The 27,153-nt window shown below is 35.3% G+C and overlaps 1 protein-coding gene and 1 long non-coding RNA gene across 2 annotated transcripts; one reads left to right on the plus strand and one right to left on the minus strand.

The window, feature by feature from the left end:
• Positions 1 to 510: 510 nt before the first annotated feature.
• LOC142621929 (uncharacterized) lies at positions 511 to 4,555 on the minus strand. Its single transcript, XR_012841847.1, has 3 exons — positions 4,168 to 4,555; positions 2,190 to 2,278; positions 511 to 876 (listed from the first exon to the last, which is right to left on the minus strand). It is a non-coding gene; the product is annotated as an uncharacterized LOC142621929 (long non-coding RNA).
• A 10,696-nt stretch (positions 4,556 to 15,251) lies between these two features.
• Positions 15,252 to 19,694, plus strand: LOC142634280 (glutamate receptor 2.5-like). The gene is made up of 4 exons (XM_075808603.1): positions 15,252 to 16,451; positions 17,315 to 17,612; positions 18,181 to 18,578; positions 19,263 to 19,694. Exons 1-4 carry the CDS (start codon positions 15,252 to 15,254, stop codon positions 19,692 to 19,694), a joined length of 2,328 nt encoding a protein of 775 aa, XP_075664718.1.
• The last annotated feature ends 7,459 nt before the right edge of the window (positions 19,695 to 27,153 follow it).

Raw genomic sequence — 27,153 nt, forward strand, 5'->3', positions numbered from 1 at the left:
CGGTCAGTATGAAGGTTAAAAGAATACGCATCCATTAAAATAAATGTGAAAGATAGAAAATTACCGCTATGGTGTGCAACTGTAACCGCTTAGCAAGCGATTCTTCGTCTCCTTCTGAGAAGAAGTGAATGTCTTTGGGTAGTAGAAGGTCATGCACCAAGCTCTAGGCCACCCGTCCCCCTTGGCCTTAGGCCTAGGTCCTTAGGCTGGTGGATGCTGGCAGAGGCTGGTCGCCAAGTTTGAAGGTGGGTTGCCAACTCACCTCGGGCCGAGATGAGGACGCCATGTCGGTGCCAATATGGGGAGTTGGCCGGACATCACCCGTCGGCTCTCGGATAGTGATCCCGCTCGATATTTGGGGAGAGGTCTTCAAAGGAGCACCACTTGGAATCTCAGTCGGTTGATTGGCAACCCGCTGCTTCTTTTTGGCATGACCGGTATGGGGAGAAGGAGGAGTCTGATTGTCATGACCCAAACCCGATACTCGGATTTGTGACTATGACGGGCATGCTAATATCAAGCTTAAACCTGATATTAACAAGAACCAACTTAACGTTTAACAAAAACTTTTATAAAAGCTTTCCTCTTTCTTTTCATTCTTGTTTCTTTACTTAAAAGATATAACTTTTCACTTGACATTCTGAGCATCTACACTGTACTCAAAGAATAACATAATCCACATGTTACTCAATTTCTGAATTTCACATAATACATCTCTTAATACTTTAAGGTACACAACTTTTATTAGATCCTAAAATACGCAGTACTACAAAGCTAAACATCAAAAGCTAATTTGGGATCTACACTTTTAAAACTAAAACCAACTCATTCCAAAACTCGACTAAGGCTCCCTTTGCTCCAAAATAAAACCTGTGACTGAAAGGGTGGAAGGGGTGAGCTACACAGCTCAGTAAGTGTAAGATATATAAGAATTTAATAAGAATGCATGTAAATCAAATCATTTCATTTTATAAATGTTCAGATAGGAGAACATCTTTTCATGCATAGTATTTTATACTATTCATAATAATAACGTATGCGTTTTTCATAGAAAATAATTGTTCTCCTTTTTCTTATCAGATTAATATTACCAAAACCTTTCGGATTGAATTTTTTTCGTTTCTTACACAGTCAATAAATATAATATTGATTGTTTAAAAATCATCTACATACATACATATATATATATATACATACATGTGTGTGTGTGTGTGTGTGTGTGTGTGTATATATATATATTCTTGCTACAGAATAATCATTTTAACTTAAATCAGATAATTGGTAACTTTGTCTTAAACTAGAAACATTTTAAAAAATAAAAAGACTTTTCTTTATAAGCTTCTTCTCGTAAAATATTATAACTTTCATAGTCATAAAACTTAACGTTTTATAAAGAGCAGATATCTAATAATTTTTTTAACGTAAACTTGTACTTTCATTAGAAGCTTTATCTTTATAGGACGCTAAAACCTTTTCATCAGATTCTTTATCTTTAAAACAGAACAAAACTTTAGAAACTTTTCTCTTTAAAGAACAGCTTTTCTTTTCATCATAAACTTCTTTTCATGAGAGCTTTTAACTTTACATAATGCATTTAAACAAATCATTCTCTCATGATCAATAAAATAATATAGTTGTTCATAACATATTGGTTAGTCCATATCTAATAAATCTGTACTTATTTGGAAGGCTTCTAGCACCACTGTGCTAGGCATCCAGCATTCCCCACAATGCCAGGTATTCCCGGGATCACATCATAATACATATCTTTCAACCATAGGGGTAAGTTGACTTCCTCCACAAGTTGGCCGTAACCAACAAAGGCGGGTACAGTAGAGCCAGTCCCACTTTTAATGGCCAATCAAAATACATTTTCCATAGAAAGCCAGTAATTAAACCCCTACTGGCAGAGTTCAGATCATTAGAGAACATAACCCGAAAACATTTCATACTTATACATCATACTGAAAATTCTTATTTTTCATCACATTTCATAATAATAGCATTTCCATTCTTTTCTTTAAACATCATGTTCGTGGAATTAGTAATGACATCAATATGCTTAAATCAAATACATAAGGTTTTGAAAGCCCACAAACACATCTTTGTCTAAAACATGATTATATGCCATATTTCTAATCAAAAGCCTTTTAATGCATCGTATACTTTAAAATAATCTCATGACTTACCAAATGCCCATATAACTTATCCCTTACTTGCAAGTAGAGGAACCGAGAGCCTACAGTCGAAGGAGCTTAGACTTGAGTACTGGTAACTCCTAAACCAAATATCAAAACTTATTACTATCAATTATACCTTAAAATAAACTTACACATTCATCTCAAAGTCTATCTTTTAAAATCAAGGAAGTCCTAATCCCACCTCAAGGAGGTTCCCCAAACACAAGATACATTCATCAACACCATAATGTATTAAACTAAAGAGAAACCCACATTCTCATATTAATATCATATCTCTAGAAGAGCCAACTTCATTTTAAAAGGTTCTTTGAGAATAGGGTAATAAAGCATGCATAAACATAAAATCCTTTAAGCATAGTCATGTAGCCATATACACTCACATGGCAATATACAACCCATTGAACAATACAACTTCATAAAAATAACAATCGGATGGTTTAGAACCCCTCCTTTGAGTACCAAACCTTGAACCAAGTTATACAAAATTTATCTATGATCTAGACATACTAAATGATGAGCATAATAAATTATAGCTCAAATCATTCACCCTAACTTTAGAATTAAATCCTCAAAGTTAGGCATGTCCTTTACTGTTCCTTGTTTTTATTCCAGCAGCATATGCCTCATTTGTAAATTACAAATGGGCCATCTAAACACATCCAATTCTCATGTAATTTTACAAAGCCACTCCTCTGAATGTCTAGTAAAAACTGTATCAATTTCGGAGTCAAAGTATAAAACCATAATTTACTAAAAATCATACAAGGAAACATGCTCAAATCTGTCCTGGCAGAAATTCATGCAACTTAGAAATTAAACCATTAATTTTATATTAATCCAAATTCTGTGAGACCACTTCCATAACAACCATATGTGTCTTAGAATTCATAGGAATCATCCCTAGCACCCAAATTCACTGTATATGATTTAATACATAATTTACCATATGTAAACACAGAATCTTTCATAGTGACAGCTTTGAAACGTTTTTCTTATAAATTCACAAAAAATTATCAAATGATGGTATTTTCGTATGGGGATTTTTATACACTCATTAGACATGTTATAAAACACTTATATACATTCATTTAACCATTTAGAGCAAAATCAAATGCAACAAAAATCCCAGCAGTAACATCAAAAGTACTCATCCCAACTTTTTCTTACTTCCTTACTCATATACAATCATTAATTTGTAAAAACCCTAATTTATCTTCAACAAACCATCAACACGATTTCAAAGCTTCTTAAAACAGCATATAAATATAAATTTACAAGTTCATGATTTCCTAATTTCACAAACCACAAATACTGATGATGTCGAAAAAATCACCAGTAAGTTGCAAGCACTCCCCAAGCCAAAGCAACACCTGCAAAAAGAAAATAGAGGACCTAAAAGAGAGTATCGGTGTGGTGCCGACCAAAAACCCTCCGAAGGTCAAGTTAGAGTCTGTTTGTTACAACCCTAAAATGCTAGAGTCCAGTTAATTATGCGTACCTTGGTTTATGAGGGCTTTGGGGTATTTATAGTAGTGTAGGGCTGAAATATACACCTTGGCGAAGAAGTACTTTCCTACTAGGAAAGTAATTTGTGGGTTTTGCGTATCTCTTAGAGTTCTTTTCCTTATAGGAATCTTCTCAATTAGGGCTAAACGTGTAGTTCAAGAATTCTCCTTATGGCGTATGTGTGGAGGTCAAGCAAAACCATATCAGATTTATCGCGAGACACAAGTCGATTCCGATTAGGAGTGCACGAAGCCTTATCAACACCGACGGAGACCAAATGCTACAACCGTCCACTACACGTCCTTGTAGCTTTTACCCGTTGACCCTCCTTATGTAAACCCCGCTCCGTCGTGATTAACTGAAGAAAGATTCGTCTCATATTTGATCCTCTTCAAATACCATTACCAAAAATTCCATGAAGAAACTATGGATTCTAAGGTGAGAGTAGCTAGACCCTTACCAATTTTCTGGTTCTTAAGGGAAAAATAGAAGTGGAATCACTCTTGCATGAAAGGATTTTCCTTTCCTAGTGGCTGGACCCGAAAGTATGAAAGGTAGAGAGCTTGAAAGAGTCTTTAATTTTCTAGTTTCTTTGAGAGAGTATGAACAAGAAATTACATGGAACTTATCCTTCTTTTTGAGGTGTTGACCTTGGGTTTGAGAGAAAAGACTTAAGAGAGCTTCTAGCTCTTTCTTTAAGAGAAAAGAGAGTAAAGTGAGGTGATTTTCTGATTTGTGTGGATCCGTGGGAAATAGAGAAGGCTTCTTGGAAATTCTAGTGTCTTGAGAAAAGTCAAAGAAACTAGGTGGAGCTTGTTGATTGCATGGAAGGCCAAGTCTTGGTCTTTGGGGCTTGTCAATATGCATGATACTTTAGCTTTATGTGTATTGAATTTCTATTGGTTGCATGTGTGGGTGGAAATTTCCACCATAACAACTCATGCATCACACATAATTAAAACACCACCTATGTATGTAATAACTTAAACCACTTAAAATAGTTTTGTACATACTTAGTGTGTGTGTATATATATATATATATATATATATATATATATATATAATATACAATTAGCTATTCAATTATTTATAATCTTTACAATTATTATCCAAAAACATTATAAAATAATATATTTATAAAATACTCTTATATTAATTATAGAAAGAAAGTGGCTTAAGATAATAATTAACCGCTTAAGATAATAATTAACCACTTAAACACATAGTTAACTATAAAATTGGGTCGGGGTGTTACATCGATCCTTGCCTTGAGGCTGAGCTGTAGGACGAGTGCCAGGCAAGAACCGGTCAACGATCATTTTTCGCCTGGTCACCATATCTGCATCTTGATCGGCCTCGGCTGCTTCCGGCTCAGCTGCTTGGACTTGAGCGTCGGGCTGTTCAATAGGAACGTAGACTTTACGGCTTTGAGACACATGTTCAGCTGATTCGTCCCTCATCGGTGCAAGATCCTCTGCTGTAGTATATCTGGGGTCGAGGTCCCGAGCTTCACCAACTGTCAAGGAAGGCGGAAGAAAATTGGTGTGCCGGACGTCGATATATGACAGAAGTGGGTTGTCCACTAGCAAAGTTAGGCTGAATAGCTGCTAGGTAGAGTACACGGGGTTGCAACCGAGTATTAGATGGGATGCTCGGATCTGTCCGTCTGTGTGCACAAAGATCTCTGACCTAAGTACAAAGTTGAGGTCCCTCATGTGCATGACTCTAAGGTCCAGTTTAAATCTTTTCCCTTCTGCAATGAATTAATAAATGGGCTGGTTAGTACCTACGTAAGTGAACCGAGCAAAAGTATCAAATTTTAAAACAAGTAAAAGTACTCAGTACCGACCAACATCACGCGGCAAAAGCGGACATGGGAGCTCATCGACAAGCCAATTGCCGCTCACCCTAACGAATTCCCTCGCCGAGTTTTTGTTGGAGTCGGGAAGGCATGATATAAGTCATACCCGCACATCCATAACTTTTAAATAGTAATCGGTCTAAATGTTGGCGCACAAACTATACATAAAATTGATGTCGTGATGATTTAGTTGTAGACCAAATATTTGGTTTAATCTACTGACACAACTCACCACTCAATAAAAATTGGGAGGGAGTTGGTGTTGGAATAATCATGGTTTGTATCTCATACAAAACATACGCAGCGGAAAATAAACTGATTTACTTCATTCACAATTGATAACATGCACGATGTAAATTTCAGAATTCAAGAACAAGAGAGCATACCTTGGTGTGGTGAATTTCAAAACAAAGATCGGAAGCACTTGGAAGCACTTGGAAATACTTTTAATCTTCACTCTAATTCCACTTTACGCACAAGAAGTGTGGTCTCTCAATCAGTTTCCAAGGGAGAAGAATAGAGTGACTTACACTCTTACATACACTCACAATTATGTCTCTTACAGACATAAATTCTGTATGTTTCTCCCTTAATATCTAACTGATTATTTAATTGTGTTGGCCTTTTGGGCCTTTCCAATTGAGCTTAAGTGTGTGGCTTGGAGTTGGACCAAAAGGGACCAATAAGACACTAGTTCTAATGAGCCTTGGGCTTTTCTGTCAACTCTTGACAAGTTCAAAGTTATCATTAACTATATTTAATACTACTATATAAATATAGTTGCACTTTAGGCCATATTTATAAATTATGTCGCAAGACTTTATTATACATGCAACCCTTCATAAAGTATTCGTACTAATACAAAGTTATGAATATAGATTACCATTTTGTAAATTACTACATCTTAATTCCTTGAGTACTTGGTTTAATCCTATAAGTTATTCATCATATATTTATGAAATCCAATTCCATAAAGATATACTTTAGTAACTCCTTACTATAGTGGTCAAGCTTAGCACTCTGAATAACCAAACTCATTAAACTTATCTCAAGGGAATATTTTATATTTCCGTTAAAAGACTATGGATTCCATCGCGAGAATATATGTTCCATCAACACTAAATATGATTGCCCAACATGCTGAGGTTTTGATCGTGACTTTAGATCTCACTCCTGATATATCAAAGTAACCTACACCTCATGATCATGTCCATTATTCTCTCAAGATTAAGCGTTCATGTAAATAGAAGTCGTGAGTTTATTATTCATTTGACAGTTGTTAGGAGAATAATAAACCTCACAGCGGTCTAGTTCAATATGTTTTAACTCTTAAAACATATCAACATACTAACCAGAAATTTCCATTTCCATGATCAAGACAAATCATCTTAGTTGATATGTTATAGTCTTCGCAAATGAAATGCCCAATTTCATCACCGACTACGAACTAAAATTCTGAGTTTGCAAAGAACTTGTGATTTATATCTTCTGTGACTAAATAACATACTATGAATCTCATGGACTATATGATAATATCTCAATATTCATTTCACCATTATTTTAGATAATAATAAAACAACTTTATTAATCATAACATTAAGTCATTCATAATGTCATACATAGAATCATACAATAAGATTTAAGGGCACACATCCTAACAATCTCCCACTTGCCTTAAAGACTATTGTGCACTAATCTAACTCCCATCTCCTCCAAATGTGACTCGAAAGTCTTTTGGGGCAAGGTTTTGGTAAAAGGATTCGCTAGATTCTTTGCACTATTAATCTTTACTATTACTACATCTCCTTGAACAATAATGTCTCGAATGATGTGATACTTTCTCTCTATGTGCTTTCCTTTCTTATGATTCTTAGGATTATGCAATCGCTCCACTATTGTCGCAGAACAATGTGATAGAAACTTGCTTAATTCTTACAACACCAAGATCAGAAAGGAATTTCTTGAACCAAACAGCTTCCTTTGTTGCTTCACAAGCAGCAACATATTCAGCTTACATGGTGGAGTCGGCAATACAAGATTGCTTAACACTCCTCTAACTTATGGCTTCACCTCCCAAGGTGAAAACACAATCTGAAGTGGACTTTCTGAAATTAAGATCTGATTGAAAATTTGAATCTGTATAACTAATGGAAATCAAATCCTCACTATGGTAAACAAGCATATAATTTCTCGTTCTCCTTAGATACTTGAGAATATGTTTTATAGCTTGTCAATGTTTAAGTCCTGGATTTGATTGATATCGGCTACCCATGCCAACTGAATAACAGATATTTGGTTTAGTACATAGCATGACATATATGAGACTTCCCACTGCAGAAGTATAGGGAACTTGTCTCATTATGTTTTCTTCCTCAAGAGTCTTAGGCCTTTGATCATCAGATAGATGAACTCCATGTTTGAAAAGAAGTAATCATTTCTTGGAGTTTTGCATGCTAAATCGTTCTAGAACTTTATCTATATATTCAACTTGTGACAAACTTAACATCTTATTCTTGCGATCTCCCCAAAGCTTGATCCCTAGAATATAGTTAGTTTCACCCAAGTCCTTCATATCAAATTAGCTTGACAACCAAACTTTAACTGACGACATTATTCGTACATCATTTCCAATGAATAGATATCATCAACATAAAGCACTAGGAACATCACTACTTTATCTTGATGTCTTTTGTACACACATGGTTCATCTAGATTTTGTTCAAAACCAAAGGACTTGATTGCTTGATTAAATCTAATATTCCATAACCTAGATGCTTGCTTAAGTCCATAAATGGACATTTTCAACTTGCATACCATATGCTCTTGGTTCTTTGCTATGAAACCTTCCAGTTGTAACATGTAGATTTCTTTTTAAAGATTGCAATTAAAAAATGTAGTCTTGACATCCATTTGCCAAATCTCATAATCATAATGAGCAGCAATGGATAAGAGAATTTTGATAGACTAAAGCATGCTTACTGGCGAAAAAGTTTCATCATAGTCAATACCTTCTTTTTGTGTATACCCTTTCACCATTAGTCTCGCTTTAAAGGTTTCAACCTTTCCATTTATCCCTCTCTTCCTCTTGTAAACCCATTTGCAACCAATAGGTTTAATGCTGTTAGGCGCCTTTACAAGATCCCAAATTTGATTGGAATACATTGAATCTAATTCAGATTTCATAACTTGGACCCAATGATGTGCATCTAAATCATTCATTGCCCCTTCATAAGTGTAGGGATCCGATTTAGCCTCTTTTGAGATAGCTACATAAGTTTCTTCGAAACCTATAAATCTTATAGGAGGCCGAACAATTCTCCCACTACAATGAGGCACTTGTGTACTAGACATCTCATGAGTAGTATCTTGTGGTGTATCTAATACAGTCACATCATCCCTAGTTTCATCCATTGGTTGTTCAACTACAAGTTTATCTATTTTAGCCAAAACAACTTTACTCCTAGGATTAAACTTATTCACATAATCATTTTCCAAAAATTTGGCATGGGTACTAACAAACACTTTATTGTCCTTATGATTATAGAATAAATAACCCTTAGTTTCCTTTGAATACCCTAAAAACATGTATACTTCCGTTTTTGCTTCCAACTTATCAGACTTCCCTTTCAACACATGTGCAGGACATCCTCAAATGTGGAGATATTTCATGCTAGGCTTGCGCCCACTCCACAATTCCTTGGGTGTATTAGGAACAGATTTTGATGGAACTAAATTCAAAATATGCATTGCAGTTTTTAGTGCATATCCCCAAAAAGAAACTGGTAAAGTTGAATAATTTATCATGGACCTAACCATTTTTAAAAGAGTCCTATTCCTTCTCTCTGCTACACCATTTTGTTGAGGAGTTCCAAGTGCAGTCAATTGGGATATAATCCCATTTTGAATTAAGTAATCCTTGAAATCCCTAAGAAGGTATTCACCACCTTGATCAAATCGAATGGCCTTTATGTGTTTACCCAATTGATTCTCAATTTCAGCCCTAAACTTTTTGAACTTTTCAAAGGCTTCGGACTTCCGTCACATTAGGTACACATAACCATATTTTGAGTAATCATCTGTGAAAGTGATGAAGTACTCATAACCTCTTTTTGCTTGGGTTGACATAGGACCACATACATCTGTGTGAACTAATTCAAGCAACTCTTGGGCTCTTCTACCTTTTGCATTAAAAGGTCGTTTTGTCATTTTACCCTCTAAACAAGATTCACATACTGAAAATTCATCAAAGTCCATGAGTTGTAAAAGTCCATCTTTGATTAGTCTTTAAATTCTCTTTGAATTAATATGACCCAAACACAAATGCCAAAGATATACATCATTAGAAGAAAACTTTCTCTTTAATGATTTTACATGAGAGTTACTATCCAATTTAGAATTGTATAATTCATGCTTGTCAGGAGTTAAAATATAAAGATCATCCACAATATTGCCAGAACAGATAAACATTTTATCATTCTTTATTACAACATTGTCTTTGAGGATAACATAGAGGACGTTTGGATAGCGCGTTTGCGGGTCCACGTCCACGTCTGGCCCTTTTTTTTTTTTTTTTCCAAGCGCATCTGTCACTGTTCATTGGCCATGAACAGTGATTTTAGGCCAATGAACAATACTTTTTGGCATGAACAATACTTTTTGGCATGAACAGTACTTTTTGCACATTAAAAAATTATTTTACTACAGTGTTTTCAGTTTTCAGTTTTCAGTTTTCAGCAATAAGTTCTATCCAAACAGACCCATAGTATCCATGCTTACCTAAATAAGTTGCAGAAATTAAATTTCTACGAACATTAGGTACATACAAAGAGTCTTCCAATATTAATTTTTTTAGGCTTATGATGTATGTGTGTAAACTTTATTATTGCATAGGGGTATTTCATCATTTTTTGTGTTTACAGGGGTATTTGGGTTATTTTTTGCGTTTACGAGGTATTTGGGTCATTTTTTAGTCTTAGAGTGCATTTTTGGTCATTTAATTATATGGGTCTTAATGGATAAACCTATTAATACCCACTAAAACTCATCTAAAATTTAAATAAATAACATAAAAATTAAATTTCTAGAAAATGACCAAAATACCTTTGAAACTTAAAAAATGACCAAAATACCTCCAAAATCAAAAAATTTCCAAAATATCCCCAAACCCAAAAAATGACCAAAATACCCCCAAACCTAAAAAATGACCAAAATATCTCCAAAATTTAAAAATTTCCAAAATACCCCCAAACCCAAAAAATGAACAAAATACCCCTGAAACTTAAAAATTTACAAAAATACCCCCAAAACCCAAAAAAATGACCAAAATACCCTGAAAACCCAAAAAAAGACCAAAATACCCCCCGAAACTTAATAATGATCAAAATACCCCAGAATCCAAAAAATGACCAAAATACCCCCAAAACCCACAAATGGCCAAAATACCTCCAAAATCTCTAAAATGAGCAAAATACCCTCCAAAACTATAAAATTTCCAAAATATCTCCAAAACCCAAAAATGACCAAAATACCCCCTAAACCTAGAAAATGACTGAAATACCCCTACATCTTAAAAATGACCGAAATACCTCTGAAAACTTAAAATTACCAAAAATACCCCCAAAACCTAAAAAATGATCAAAATACCCCTAAAACCTGTAAAAATTACGAAATTACCCCGTAATCTAAAAAATGTCTGAAATACCCCCGAAATTCATAAAATTATCAAAATACCCCCATAAACTTAAAAAATGATTGAAATATGGTAAAATCTATAAAATGACCAATATACCTCTGAAACCTAAAAAATGACTAAAATATTCCCCAAAACCTATAAAATGACCAAAATACCCCCAATACCTTAAAAATAACCGAAATATCTCCGAAACCTAAAAATAACCAAAATACACCCTAAACTTAAAAAATTACCAAAATACCCCCTAAACCTAAAAAATGACCGAAATACCTTCGAAACCTAAAAAAATGATTGAAATACCCTCGAAACCTAAAAATAACCAAAATATCCTGAAACCTAAAAAATGATCGAAATACCCCTGTGAGGGTGAAAAGGCCTAGATATGTTCTTGGGCCTTGGGCCTGATCCGAGGAGATTAATTTGTCCTAGGAAGGTTTAAGAGTAGTAACGATACTGTACTTAGAGGCCCATAAGTAAACTGTTCCGAAGGACATTGGTGGAAATAGTCTGAGGAAGGGATGCGATATTTGGTTCGGAAACCCTTCATACCAGCGTTAGTATCTACTAGACATTTGAATCTACCCATTTGGTTGGAGTAAAAATAGAAATTTAGAAAGGTAATGGGTACAGTTAGTGGCCGAGGACTGCAGCCAAGGAGAAAAAGAATTTAAAAGAGTAAAAACTTACGGGAAAATGAGTAGACAATTATTCGCGAGCTTCTTGTGAGGAGAGAAAAGGAGGGAGTCTTAGGATTTGATTGATTTCTGGAATAATGAGTTGAGTCGCGACTTCCTAGGCGTTTTGATATATGGGAGGTGGCATTAAATGGGAGTTATCCCGGCCAAATTTTGAGAAAGAACTCGGACCGTTAGATATGCATCTCACTGTTGGAAGTGGAGGACAGGGCGTTACTTGGAGCAATTAATAGAGGCATTATGAATTTCGAGGCATCAGAGGCGGTTTCAAAAGGAGTGAAATGACATTCTCACGTGTGACAGTTTGAGAGGAATACGAAGGCTGTGGTGTTGAGTCAAAACTTCACTTTTCTCCTCGGATGGGAGAAAATGAATTTTTAAGGGGCTATCTTGTGGGTGAAAAGGCCCGGATATGTTCTTGGGTCTTGGGGGCCTGATCCGAGGAGATTAATTGTCCGAGGAAGGTTTAAGAGTAGTAACGATACTATACTTAGAGACCCATAAGTAAACTGTTGCGAAGGACGTTGGTGGAAATAGTTCGAGGAAGGACATTTCCTCGGCTATATGAAGTGAAGACTATACTATACGCCGTGATGTTTATAAGGAAATTTTAGGAGGTTTGGTGTATGAAGATCTGTTCCATAAGGACACAGAGAGAAAGAGTGAATGAGAAATATCTTATAGAAAACTGCTACCACCGCATTAAAGACTTTGCACCTACCTCTCTGGCTGCATTAATGGGGAAATGACCTCTGAACAGTAGTGATCAGTCTTACAGATATTGTTTGAAGACTTCAAGAGGGTGGTAGATGGGACAAGTATCTAGGTTGGTGATCTGAACCATACGTGGAAGATGGAGGGAAGAAGGAGGATGATATAAAAGGAAGAGAAAGGCATTCAAGCGAGGGTATCGAAGAAAAAAGAGAAAATACTGTATACACCACCTTCAGTTGTAATCTATTTTTAAAGGAAAGGAAGACAATACAAGTCATCCTCAGCTTACGTCCGAGGAGAGTTTCTATCTCATAATCAGTTCGACACACGTAAATTGGGGATCTAGCCCATCATTTTATTATCTAATATCCATAGAACCTAGGTTTCAAGTCCACACTCTACAAATTTCATTGTATAAGGCTTTTTGGGCCTTCACCCTTCATACTGTTGGGTTCGGGTGTGAATTGTGACCTTACAACCCTAAAACCTAAAAAATGACCAAAATAACCCTGAAACCTAAAAAAAATTATTACATTAAGAATTTGGTCTCTATTTTATCATTTTATTTTACCAATTTACGTTTAACAATGATATTCTCTTATTATTATTATTATTATTATTATTATTATTATTGTTATTATTATTACTATGACTCTTTGTTATTAATTTATTTATTTTAAACATATTTTTAGATGGAGGGGTAGGGGAATTGAATAACAATCAAATCCCCCTTTTCCCCTTGAGTGCAACGACTAGTCTGTAGAATATTTATAAACATTTTGTTTAGGGAATGTCAAACTTAATTTAGGGACTAAAGTGGGAATCGCCTAAAAATGTAAGAACGAAAATGTGATTTCCACCAATAATATAACCACTTGATTTAATTTTGTTAACCACGTGTCAGTTAAATGGAACATAAGTTAAAAGCTATATAATTTTAATGTAAAAACTTATCACGGCAAAAAATGGATTGTTTAAGAGAACAATTTTTTAATTTATAATTTTTTAATTTATAATTTTTTAATTTATATTGTTTTTTGTTCCTAATAAATTAACCTAAAACTATATTTTTTTGGGGTTGCCAATCTGGATTTATTAGTACCAAATATAATTAATTATTTGTTTCCCAATTTGTTTTTCTCAAAAAATACATTGTTTTGAGTTTTGTGTGGTATTCAACTGAAAGGTTTATTTAATTATTTATTTGTGGAAAATGTCAATTTCATTATTAAATCAAAACATTAAAACTGTACGTTGTAAATAAAAAATTCACCAATTTCTAAAAATGGAGTGTATTTCTCCGTAACTCCATCTTTACATTCCTACTGCATGTGTTAAGAAATTAAACCAATGGGAGGTTAGGGGTTTTGGTTTTGGATAAAAGGAATATATTGACAACATATAGAAATTGTAGGACTAAAAATTGGCCAAATTGAAACTTGAGAGACCAACTTGACCAAGCATCCAAACTTAGAGAGGCCATAATATATATCATACCCTAAAAAATATTTTCACGAATTAATGTTTCCTGACGTATTCAGCAAAAGAAAAAAAAAAAAAAAATCCTCTTGATCCACTTCTTGATGAGGTCATTAAAGTTGCTAATGAGTTCCGGGACGAAAGCATTAGCATTGGGACGAAAAATCTTCCAAATTGCTATTTTAGCAATATACTTGTTCAAATTGAGTTTTACCTCGGTGTGTATTGTTAAATTTTTTTAGCATCTATGAATAGTAAGTGTGTATATATATAAATTATTGAAGCTAGATGGTAAAACTAATATATTTTATTTTATTGTCTCTCTTTTCTGGTAAACAATTATTAACCTTTTCTATTACTCTCTCTCTCTCTCTCTCTCTCTCTCTCTCTCTCCCTTAAGTACATAGTAGATAAAGAATATCGTGCACCCTTGATGTGATGATCACTCCATTAGTATAAGTGTTTGTGAAGCGTGAGAGGTAAGGGTCGGGGTTCAAGTCTTTAAGAGGAAGTTTCACACACATATACACATAAATTAAGATATAGTAGAATTTTTATCTTGTATTAAAAAAAAAAAAAAGTAAAGAATAAAAAAAGAATATTTAAATGAAGTAGTGAAAAATAGAAATTATGATCTTGGGTTTATTATAAAGTGAAATGGTATAATAGGTAATGTTTTAGATAGTAAAAATAGATGTTTTTATGTAAGAGTTTGGCTTACCTTCAGTAATTTTTTAATTAAAATCTCCTTTTATTTTAGTGAAAAACTGTCACATTATACACAAATTAAATAAAATATGGAAATTAAAATACACTACCACTTGCTATTGTATATTTAAAACAAAAGAACATATCCAATTAAAAAAGTATTGAAAGTAAGCCAAACTCTTTAAGTAAACCGGAATGTGAATAATAATCGGTAAGCTTTAACATTTTGAACTCTAGCTAAAGCCCCAAATCCATCTATATTTTGTTGCACCACAACAAGACTACGTAGTGAAAGTTTTACGATTTTCATTGCAGCAACTGATCTCATTGACAGCAAACAAGTCCAAGCCATCATCGGAGCACTGACAATTCAAGAAGCTGCTCTAACCTCTGACATGAGCAAAACCACTAAGAATATCCCTATCATATCCTTAACTTCACCAGCAATAGTAGCAGCACTAGTACCATTTCAACCACCATTTTTCATTCAAATGGCAAACGATGTCACCCTCCACATGCAGTGTATTGCCGCCATTGTAGGTCAGTTTAAGTGGCAAAAGGTGACAACTATATATGAAAACAACAATGGGGTTTCCTCTGAATCAGCAACATTGACTCTCCTTTTCGATTCACTTCAAGCTGTTGGCTCAAGAATCGAACACCACTCAACTATACCTTCGTTATCTTCTGTGTCAGACCCGAAAGCAACTGTCGAGGAAGAGCTCAAGAAGCTAAGGAGCAAAAACAACAGGGTCTTCATAGTTGTACAATCTTCTTTAGAGCTAGCTATTTTGCTTTTTCAGAAAGCAAACCAAATGGGTATGATGAAGAAAGGTTACGTTTGGATTATAACTGATGAGATTGCAAGCCTTCTCGATTCCCTTGATTCTTCTATCAACTATAACATGCAAGGTGTACTTGGTTTTAAAACCAATTTTGTGTATTCCACTGAAGCTTTCAAACAGTTTAAAACCAAATTTCGAAATAAGTATGGATCAGAGTACCCTGAAGAAGAGAATGCTAACCCAAGTGTTTTTGCACTTAGAGCCTATGATGCAACTTGGGCTATCGCTCATACCATTAACAAATTAGGAAGTGTTACTTCGGAAAAATTACTAGAAAGTAATTTTGATGGTCTAAGTGGGAAGATAAGTTTCAAGAATGGTACATTGTCACAATTACCAATATTTCGGATCATAAATGTGGTTGGCAAAAGCTACAGAGAGATAGGATTTTGGTCACCAAAATTGGGTTTCTCAGAGAACTTCATCGAACATGATAGCATGGAAGTAAAAATTGTTAATTCTAGTGGAATTTTGGGCCCAATGTTTTGGCCAGGTGGATCACTGACAGTTCCAAAGGGATGGGCTAGCAATGATGAGGATAAACCATTGCAAATAGGTGTTCCTGCCAAGGGTGCCTTTAATCAGTTTGTGAGAGTGAGTTATGATCAGGAATTGAATAGAACATTTGTCTCTGGGTTTTCAATTGATGTGTTCGAAGCAACTGTGAAGCGTCTCCCTTATGAATTGCCTTATACTTTTGTTCCATTCTATGGATCATATGATGAAATGGTGCAACAGGTTTATTACAAGGTATGTTCCTACACCCCTTCCCTCCATTTGAGTACGAATTTTTATTTTGTGTAACAAGTACATATAACAATGGACCTCACAATTGTGAAACATATTCTCGTGTGAGATAGATATTATATATTTTTATTACACTAAATATCACATGATCTTATAGAATCTCTACATCTCATACATGCAAGTATAGGACCGACACACTTGTTACAAGAAGATGGCTCCATAAAATGGGTGAAATGGAATATTAATTGTTTCATCCAGACTAATTTCATAATGGTTTAAGTGCAACTGTGCAAACAAATCCTATTAATTGATATGGATTATCATCAACCACACTTAATTTTTTGGCTAAAGTCAAGCAAACCTTACTTTTTAAATCCTTGTGGTTAACCATTATATTAGACTTCCACTTCTTTTAAATTTTAATGGATAGAAAATGACCACATGGTGCTCAATTATTGTGTGCACTTACTTTGGTTGACATGGTGCTCAATTGATCATTTTTCATTTATTAATAAAAGTGAACAAATTGTAACAAATGGGTCCATCGTGTAATTTTAATTGGTACATGATTTTTTTTTTTTTTTGTTGAGGTAAATTGGCATTAATGAATTTAAAAGGTCAATTGTATAATATATGGAGTGTTTGATAATGATTGGTACCACGTTTCTTAAAAAAAAAATTAATACCGCGAAAAAATTCTAAACTCTAAAAATAAGAACCACTATTTCTCCAATCTACAAGTGCCCTTGCTACATTGATGAACACAATCTTATGAAATTATACTACCATTTTAAATCATGTTTGATGGTTAAACATCCAGTTCTGAAATTCTGTATATAATTCTAGTTACTATTTTTTTTTAATAGGGCTTGGATGCATCAGTTGGTGATGTAGAAATAATGCCAGATCGATTTCAATATTGTGAATTCACACAACCTTATGTTGAATCTGGACTTGTGATGGTGGTCACAATCAAACCAGATAATTTGAAAGGGATTTGGTTGTTCACGAAGGCTTTCACAAAAAAAATGTGGCTATTGATGGTGACACTGCACCTGTTCATAGGGTTTGTAGTTTGGTTAATTGAACGCGGAGGTAACCCTGAGTTTGAGGGGATTGCGGCTATGCTTTGGTTCTCCATCACCGTCCTCTTCTTCATGCAAAGTAAGCCTCCATTAAACTTATAGTTATATACAATGAAATACTAATTTGAAAACTGATATATTTATATGTTTACAATGTACTTGCAATGTAAACTTATATTATAAACACACACAAAATGGTAAATGTTGTACATATTAGAAACAATGGTAAAGATTGTAAACATTTTTACAAATGTATATAACATTTGTCACTTTTTGTATGTTTACAATTTAAATACAAAATTTTTTCTTTGAAAAATGTTGAATATTCATGTTTGAGTATTGTATGTAACTAATTAAGTAGAAAACTCCCACGATTAGTAATATTTAGAAAAGTGAGTGGTTAAGATAATGTTTTTAGCTTAATAGGATAAGGTGACATCTAGAATTTTGTATCAAAGCTTTACAAAAAATACTCTCTAGCTAAAATGTTAACTCAAAAGCTAGCTTCTATAAGCCAAACTTCTATGACCTTAAGTTTTATTTTTGTTTGATACAAGGTTACTAGAGATTCTGATACTACTAATGTACTTTCACTAGCACCATTCTTTTATGCAAAGCTTTAATTTGGCTCCATTGTATTTAAACAGGAGAAACAATTAAGAACAATTGGTCTCGTTTAGTGTTGGCACCTTGGTTTTTAGTGATTCTACTTGTGTCAGCTAGTTTCACAGCAAGCCTCACTTCCAGAATGACTGTGTCTCAGTTTGAACCTTCTGTGCCGGACATTGAGACACTTCAGAGAACAAATGCAAAGGTTGGGTGCAATGGAAATTCTTTTATTGTAAGATTTTTGACCAATATGTTAAAATTTAAGGCAGAGAATATTGTGAAAGTTAAGTCCATGGTCGACTATGAAGATGCATTTAATAGAGGGGGAATTGCAGCTGCTTTCTTTGTTGTCCCACATGCCAAAGTCTTCCTCGCAAAATTCTGCAAGGGCTACACCACAACAGGACCAACTTTCAAGCTAGGCGGTTTAGGCTTTGTAATTTCCTCTCCTCTATCTTTTCTTTTGGGCAATTAGACTTTTTTTCCCTATCTATAGTGCAGTTGTAATTAAACTTGTAATGTCTTTCTAAACTATAAAATTAAATACTATCCCTCATAAATATTGGTAAAGTAATAAACACTTTTCCCCTATTGACATTAGGAAAACATTAATTTTTACCAAAATATTCAAACCATACTTTTTGATTTTTACTTTTTACTTTTTCTTTAAATTTAACTGGTTTTCTAATGGGATGAGCTATAATGCTTATCTATATCCATTTGGTCGGTTATCAAAAATATCCATTCAGTCCATTTTGGAAAGATTGAGCCTTAAATTGATTCTTTTTGTAAGTTTCCGTTTTAATTTTGTTCTCAAAAATTCGTTTTCTTTTTCTTAATTTTTGAGTTGAAAAGTATGAAATTTTATCCTATTTGGTCCAAACTCTTTAGTTTTGAGGTAAGAAATACAAACAAAATAGACATTAGAAATTAGAGATATAAAAATGATAAATATTCACAAGATTACCTTATATTTGGAAGAAAAAAAAAATTATAAACTTAATGTAACATGATATATGTGTTTCATGGAATGGAGGTGTAATTTTTTATTTTAATATTCTTGAATGTGTTCAAATTAGTTAACCAATTATAGTATATCAATTTTCGTTCTACGTCTCAGGTTTTCCCAAAGGATTCGCCTCTAACTATTGACATTTCAAAGGCAATTCTTGAAGTGATACAGAGTGGAGAACTGCAACAATTAGAGAATAACTTGCTCTCCTCTAATAATTGCTCCTCTTGGATTGACTTAAACAATAACCCAGAATTAGGTCCCGAGCCTTTCTATGGCCTATTTTTGGTTTCAGGTAGCATTTCTGCATTTGCATTCTTAATAATCACAGTGCATCTAGTGCGAAGCCGTCAGCTGAACTTGCATCTCACATCAACAACACTTATAGGTACTAGAGTTTGGATATGGGCAATTATATTTCTTATTCGAACTAATTTAAAATTTCAATTTACAAACAGAAGGAGGAGCTCTATCATCCCAGATCCTGGGGAAGAGCTCAATGAGATAAAGCCAACTTGTGTTGTTGTTGCTGTACCATGATGTTTTCACAAATTTTGTGTATACAATTACTTTGTACTTTGTTGATGTTTGTGTTAGTATCAATATGAAATTACTTGATTTGTTAAAAGCGTGACAAGTGGAACAACAGGGATATTACTGATCTCAAAAGCATATCAAGAGGACCAAGACTACGTAATATTAGAGCCTGAGCAGCATTTTGAGATTGAGTTAACAATAATAGCTTTTCAGATTCTCTTTCAACCACAACTGCCCGTAATAGGACTGAAACTAATTTCTTTTATTTATTCATTCTCTAACTCTCTCTCTCTTTGGTCAAGCAAGAAAAGGTACATAGTACATTCAAAAGGAGCCCACATACAAAGATATAAGAAGAATCAAAAGTGAAAAATAAAAAATCGCATGAAGCAAATGTCATATAGCAAATTGACGATCAAAATTTATGAAAATGTAAAACACAGTCGTCCTCTAAACCACGTAAAATTTTACATAAAAAAAACTTTCTTATAGTTCATTGATAAATTAGTAAAACCAAGCTCAATATTTAGCGGTCACAAACACTGCATTGATCGCAAGCAAGCCTAAAGGCCATCCAACAAGTATCCGCGTTAGCACACCCTCCTATCATGATATCCAACCAATTTTTTCCTCTCGGTTAACACATTGTCCACAATTAAGAAATTGTATTCACGACCCAGCTAGACTTCCATAGTTTTATAATAGTGGTATTTTCCGTTACAATTGAATTCAAACACATGATTGTATTGACCGATGGACCACAAACATTGTTACAATTTAAATTCAACCATATGCTTCATTGATCAAATGTAACCATAGTAGTGCACATCATATGATAAAAGTTGTATGACTAATCCCACTAATATAAACGTTTAAAACACAAAAATGAAATCATTCAATTTTTTTTTCCAAAATGAAGAATCATTCTTATGAACCCAACGAGAGGAACCGTGTCCTCCAAAATCTGGTCCTCCCAATCAACAAATTTCTCGTTGTCGTTGTTAAGAATATAAAGTGAGAGAGAGAACAAGACTAAACAGTCTGTATATTGATATATATTCCATGTGAATAACAATGTACAATAGAGAGCCTTATATAGGCTAAGTATGTGTGAAGTACAAGTGATATGAGTGTATTACAAGTAAAGTATATTGGGCTAAGTCTGACGGGCTAGACTAAACTAAGCTATATACTAACACCCCTCCTCAAACTCAAGGTGGCAAGGAGGAAGCCAACTGGAGTTTGGATATTAGATCTCAAAGACAACTACGTGGGTGAGTTTTGGTGAAGATATCAGTAGGTTGGTCGGTAGAGGAGATGGAGAATAACTAGAGACTGCCTTTCTTGAGATGCTGGCGTGTGATGTGGCAATCGATCTCAATGTGCTTGGTGCGTTTATGGAAGACATTGTTATAAGCAATGTAGATAGCATTACGATTATCACAATAAAAAGGGGTAGCAGTGGGCTGTGGAGCATCCATGTCAGCTAAAAGCCATTGAAGCCAGACAAGCTCGCAGGTGGTGTCAGTAAGAGCACGATACTCAACCTCAGTACTGGAATGGGAAACCGCATCCTGCTTCTTGCTACGCCATGAGATAAGAGAAGCACCCAATAGGAAACAAAAACCTATGATGGAGTATCGATCAATCGGATCACCTACCCAATCCGCATTTGAATAAGCATGGAGTGCGAGAGAAGACCGAGAGGAGTAGTGAAGACCATGATAAAGTGTGCCCTTGACGTATCCAAGAATCTGAAGAATAACAGCATAATGGACAGAATGAGGGATGTCCATGCACTTATTAACCATACTCATGGCATGTGAAATATCCGGGCGAGTGACAGTGAAATAGATCAGACTACCAACTAGCTGACAATAACAAGTAGCATCTGATATAGGTTTACCATCTAAGGGTATGAGCTTGGCATTGTATTCCAAGGAAGTGGAAACAGTCTTGTTGTCTGTGATACTGGCCTTGGAGAGAAGGTCAGAAGCATATTTAGCTTGAGAAAGATAGTATCCATCAGAGGATAAGGTAACCTCAAGCCCAAGAAAATAACCAAGAGTGCCCAAATCTTTCATCTCAAAATGCTGACTAAGGAAGTGCTGAAGAGAGTGAATACCTGCATAATCATCTCCAGTAATAATCATGTCATCAACATAAAGAAGAATAGGAGTGATACCAGTAGAGGATCTTCGAACGAAGAGAGTAGTGTCATGAGGACTAGAAGTGAAATTTTGCTGAGCAACAACTGAGCTAAACTTTTCAAACCAAGCCCAATGAGCCTGCTTAAGGCCATAAAGAGCACAACGAAGGTGACAAACTTGACGGCTTGAGTGAGTATAACTAGGGGTGGTTGCATGTACACTTCTTCTTGGAGGTCTCAATTGAAGAAAGCATTCTTCACATCTATCTGATAAAGAGGCTAACGACGAATGACAACCATAGCAATGAGACATCTGACAAATGTAAGGCGAGTAACAGGAGCAAAAATTTCCTCATAGTCAATGCCATATTCCTGAGTAAAGTCTTTGGCAACGAGGCGAGCCTTGTATCGTTCAACAAATCCATTAGCCTTGGTCTTGATCTTGTAAACCCACCTACAACCTACTATAGACTGACAAGGAGGCAAATCAACCATATCCTAAGTGTGATTTTTGTGAAGGACATCTAGTTCTTCGGACATAACTTGCTACCAAAGAGGGTTAGTATGGGCCTCACGATATGTGTGAGGATCATAGAGGGTGGCAAGAGCAAAAGAGCAGTGATAATAAGTGAGATAAGGAGGAGGAACGCTTACCCGAGTAGAGCGATGAAGGTCAGGACCAACAAGAGGCTCAGGGGATGGTGGTGCCACAAGATCCAAGACAGGCGGGTCATGTGCTAGGGACAAAACTAGAGATGAGTCGTCTAGAGAGGCAACCGATATTGAAGAATCCTCCATAAATTTAGGATAAAAAGGGAGGAAAAGATCAGTAAAAATGGGAGATTCTGAGGAAGAGGACACAAGAAACTACTGAAGACTCATGAAAGGATGATGTTCTCATAACTCAACATGACGGGAGACAAGGCGATGAATGATGGGGTCATAGCCAAGGAAGCAACAGAGACGAGCATGAGGCTGAAACTTTGTTCGTTCATGAGGAGAAAGAGAGACAACACAAGCACAACAAAAAACTCGAAGAGATGAATAGATAGGGGTTTGACCCTAAAGGATCTCAAATGGTGATTTGTTGTGTGTGGTCGGTGATGGAACATGATTAATGGTGTAAATAGTAGTGAGTGTTGCCTCACCTTAAAAGCGCTTAGAAATAGAGGCAGAAATGAGAAGGGTGTGGACAACACCAAGAATGTGATGGTGTTTTCGTTCTACACGACCATTTTGTTAAGAGGTGTAAGGACAAGACCGGTGGGGGAGGGTACCTTTGCTATCTAAAAAGGACAAGAACGATTTATCATTATATTCTTGAGCATTATCTGACTGAAAGATCTTAACGGTGCGATTGAATTGTGTTTCAATCATTCTATGAAATGTTTGGTAAATGGACACAAGTTCAGACATATGGTGAAGCAGATAAATCCAAGTATATCGAGAAAAATCATCTACAAATATGACAAAATATCAAGATCCCCCTTTAGTGGGAACTGGTACCAGACCCCAAATATCAGAATGTATAAGATTAAAAGGTGCAGAAGAAAAAGAGTCACTATTATTAAAGGGCAGTTTTGTTTGTTTGCCAAAATAACAAGGAAGTACAATCAAATTTTGAAAACTGAATTGAACCTAAATGACCTTGAGAAGCTACCAACTAAAGACAAGATAAATATGTATGACCAAGACAAGCATGCCATAAATCAGGCAAGAGGGAGGTAGTAGCATCAGCAACAGAAATTGTTAGGATTAGTGCCCTTAAATCCTATTGTATGATGCTATGTATAATATTATGTATGACATTATGTATGACATGATGTATGACTTAATATTGTGATTGATAAAGTTATTTTATTATTATCTAAAATAATGGTAACATGAATATGAGACATTATCATATAGTCCATGAGATGCATTGTATGTGATTTATGTGAAAAGTCACAGAATATGTAAATCACAAGTTCTTTGTAAATTCAGAATTTATAGTTCGTAGTCGGTGATGAAATTGGGCATTTCATCTGCAAAGACTATAACGTGTCAACTAAGATGATTTGTCTTGATCATGGAAGTGGAGACTTCTAGTTGATATGTTAATATGTTTTAAGAGTCAAAACATATTGAACAGGACTACTGTGAGATTTATTATTCTCCTAATGACTGTCAAATGAATAATAAATCTCACGACTTCTATGTACATGAACTCTTAATCCTGAGAGAATAATGGACATGATCATGAAGTGTAGGTTGCTTTGATATATCAAGAGTGAGATTTGAAGTGACGGTCAAAACCTCAATATGTTGGGCAGCCACATTTAGTGTTGATGGAACATATATTCTCAAGATGGAATTCATAGTCTCTTGATGGAGATATAAAATATTCACTTGAGATAAGTTTAATGGTTTCAGTTATTTAGAGAGTTAGGTCTAACCACTTTAGTAAGAAATTACTAAAGTATATATATTTATGAAATTGGATTTCATAAATATATAAAGAATAACTTTAAAGGATTAAACCGGGTACTCAAGAATAAGATGTAGTAATTTACAAAGTGGCAGTCTACATTTATGACTTTGTGTTACTGCGAATATTTTATGAAGGGGTTACGTGTAAAATAAAGTCTTGGGATATAATTAATTAATAAGGCCTAGAGTGCAATTATATTTATATAGTGGTATTAAATATAATTAATGGTAACTTTGGACTTGTCAAGAGTTGACAGAAAAGCCCAAGGCCTATTGGAGCTAGTGTCTTATTGGTCCCTTTTAGTTCCACTCCAAGCCACACACTAAAGCCCAATTGGAAAGGCCCAATTGGAAAGGCCCAATAGGCCAGCCCAATTAGATAATCAGTTAGTTATAAAGGGAGAAACATACAAAATTTTTTTAGAGAAGTGAAAAAGAAAAATAAGAAACGTTGTGTGAGAGAGTGTGAGACACACTTTCATTCTCCCTTTGAAAAACTAATTGAGAGACCACACATCTTGGGCGTAAAGTGGAATTGGAGTGAAGATTAAAAGTGTTCCTAAGTACTTTTAATCTTTGTTTTGAATTTCTCCACACCAAGGTACGCCATCTTGTTCTTAAATTCTGAAATTTACATAATGCACGTTATCAATCATGAATGAAATAGATCCTTGTTTGTTGCTTCCGCTATGTGTTTTGTATAAGATACAAAACCAGAATTTTTTCCTTCAGAAACAACTTGTGAAGGAATCTTCAAGTCATGAACCTCAAACATACATCCAACTTTATGGCATGTCCTAAGCACTTGACCCATCAGGGGATCCTGCACGTCCACACCATGATTAGTAAATAGAATATCTACTCCTAATTCACAGAGTTGACCAACAGAAAGCAAATTGAGGAACAATTTTGGAATATGAAAAGTGTCACTAAGGGATAAAGTAGGAGTAGAGATTGTTCCTTTATGACTAATAGGCATAGGAGTTTCATCAGCAGTGTAAATAGATATAGGATGTGCTAAGGGTGTCTTATCAGAGAATTATGATTCATCAGGGGTGCAATATCAAAAAACCAAGAATGCTTACCTGAAGTGATAGAAAGGGCAGTGGAAGTTCAGGATAGAACCTGTTGAACTACTGCCTTAATATCAGCTGTAGTAAGTGAGGAAGCCAAAGATGGACTTGTAGGAACCGATAGATCTGAGGGACACATAGCAACTACCCGAGGAGGAAGAGCTTTATTATGCTCCTACATGAATTTCTACAGTTTGCGACAAACAAAGATATTATGGCCTTTGGCACGGCAAAACTCGCAGCGAGTACCTTTCAAAGACTGAGAGGAGGGACACTTAGAGGTTAATCGTGGAGGGGCAGTGATAGCAGTAATGGAAGGCTGTGGGGGAAGAGAGTGTGTAGCCAACACATGGTCAAAGGATGAAATGTGATAAGTAGGCCGACGATTCTCCTTGAAGATGAGCTCATTGACTGCAGCATCAAGAGAAGGAGTAGGAGACCAGCTAAGCAAAATAGCCCTAATAGGCTCAAAATCCTCACGTAAACCCATCATGAAATGCATAAATTGATGACAATCCCAATATTTGGTGAAGAGCTCAATGTCCTCAGGATACCGTAATGGAGGATTTGCAGTAGAAAGTTGTTCCCACATAGAAGAAGTTTGAGAATAACAATAAGAAATAGACTGACCTGTCTCTTGGCACATTTGATAAAGCTTTGATTCAGTATGAAACTCCAGGCTTGAATCATTAGTGCAATTGTAGCAATTAGATAGAAATATCCAAGCAGCCACAACAGTACCAAGACAAGGAAGAAGACTATGAATGGAAGGTATAGAGGTATTGATCAACCAAGATAAGATCTTACTCTGAATACTTTTCCATTCCTCTAGAAGTGCTTCATAATCATCCTTTGCAATAGTAATCTTGGAGACATCGGCATCAGTTGCAGATTTGGACTTAGGTATTGACACTGGCTTGGGAATCGAACCAGTTACATAACGCCATAGTTTATGACTCTTGAGAAAGACAGTCATATTCTGAGACTATGCATGATAGGTAGTAGGACCATCCACGATAATGATGATAAGACATACAATGTCTCGTTCGTTTTCTTGAGCCATAATGAAGAAAATGACCAAAAAGAGGGATTTAGGGACCTCAAACGAAGAAACGAGACCCAAAAATGGAATCTATGCAAAAAACTAAGCAAGATAAGCCCTGTTGAAAATTTTGACTTTGGTAAAAAAGTCAACGGTTAACAATGTTGGTCAACGGTCAAAGTTAACTACTGACATGTGCTAACGTAGGTGGATGCCACAATACGCTGACGTGGCAGGATGATGTCACCTAGGGTTGATGTGGCTTCACGAGGATTGAATTAGGCGCATGGCGGTGATCAACCGGCACGTGAGTGGTTCTGGAGGCGTGTGAGGTGCGTGTTTGACTCGCAGAAACTTTTGGTGGTGTGTATAGGCATGTGGCAGCTCAGACCAGGATGTTTTCGGCTGGATTTTTCTCGGGATAGTCTAATTTATCAATTCGTAGCCCTGGTTCAACGATTCGATGAGAGAACAAACTAAATCCAAGGATTGCAGTGGCTTGACGGCGGTGACTCGCATCTAATAGTGGTTACTGGATGAAGGCGAGGGCAGCGGAAGAATGCCAGAGATGACCACAAATACTAAAAAGTCAGAGCAAGACTAAAGAGAGAGAGAGAGAGAGAGAAAGACTAAACAGTCTATGTATTGATGTATATTTTGTGTGAATAACACTATACAATAGAGAGCCTTATGTACACTAAGTATGTGTGAAGTACAAGTAATATGAGT

Source organism: Castanea sativa, chromosome 1, assembly GCF_040712315.1.
Source record: "Castanea sativa cultivar Marrone di Chiusa Pesio chromosome 1, ASM4071231v1".
Classification (NCBI taxonomy): Eukaryota; Viridiplantae; Streptophyta; class Magnoliopsida; order Fagales; family Fagaceae; genus Castanea; species Castanea sativa.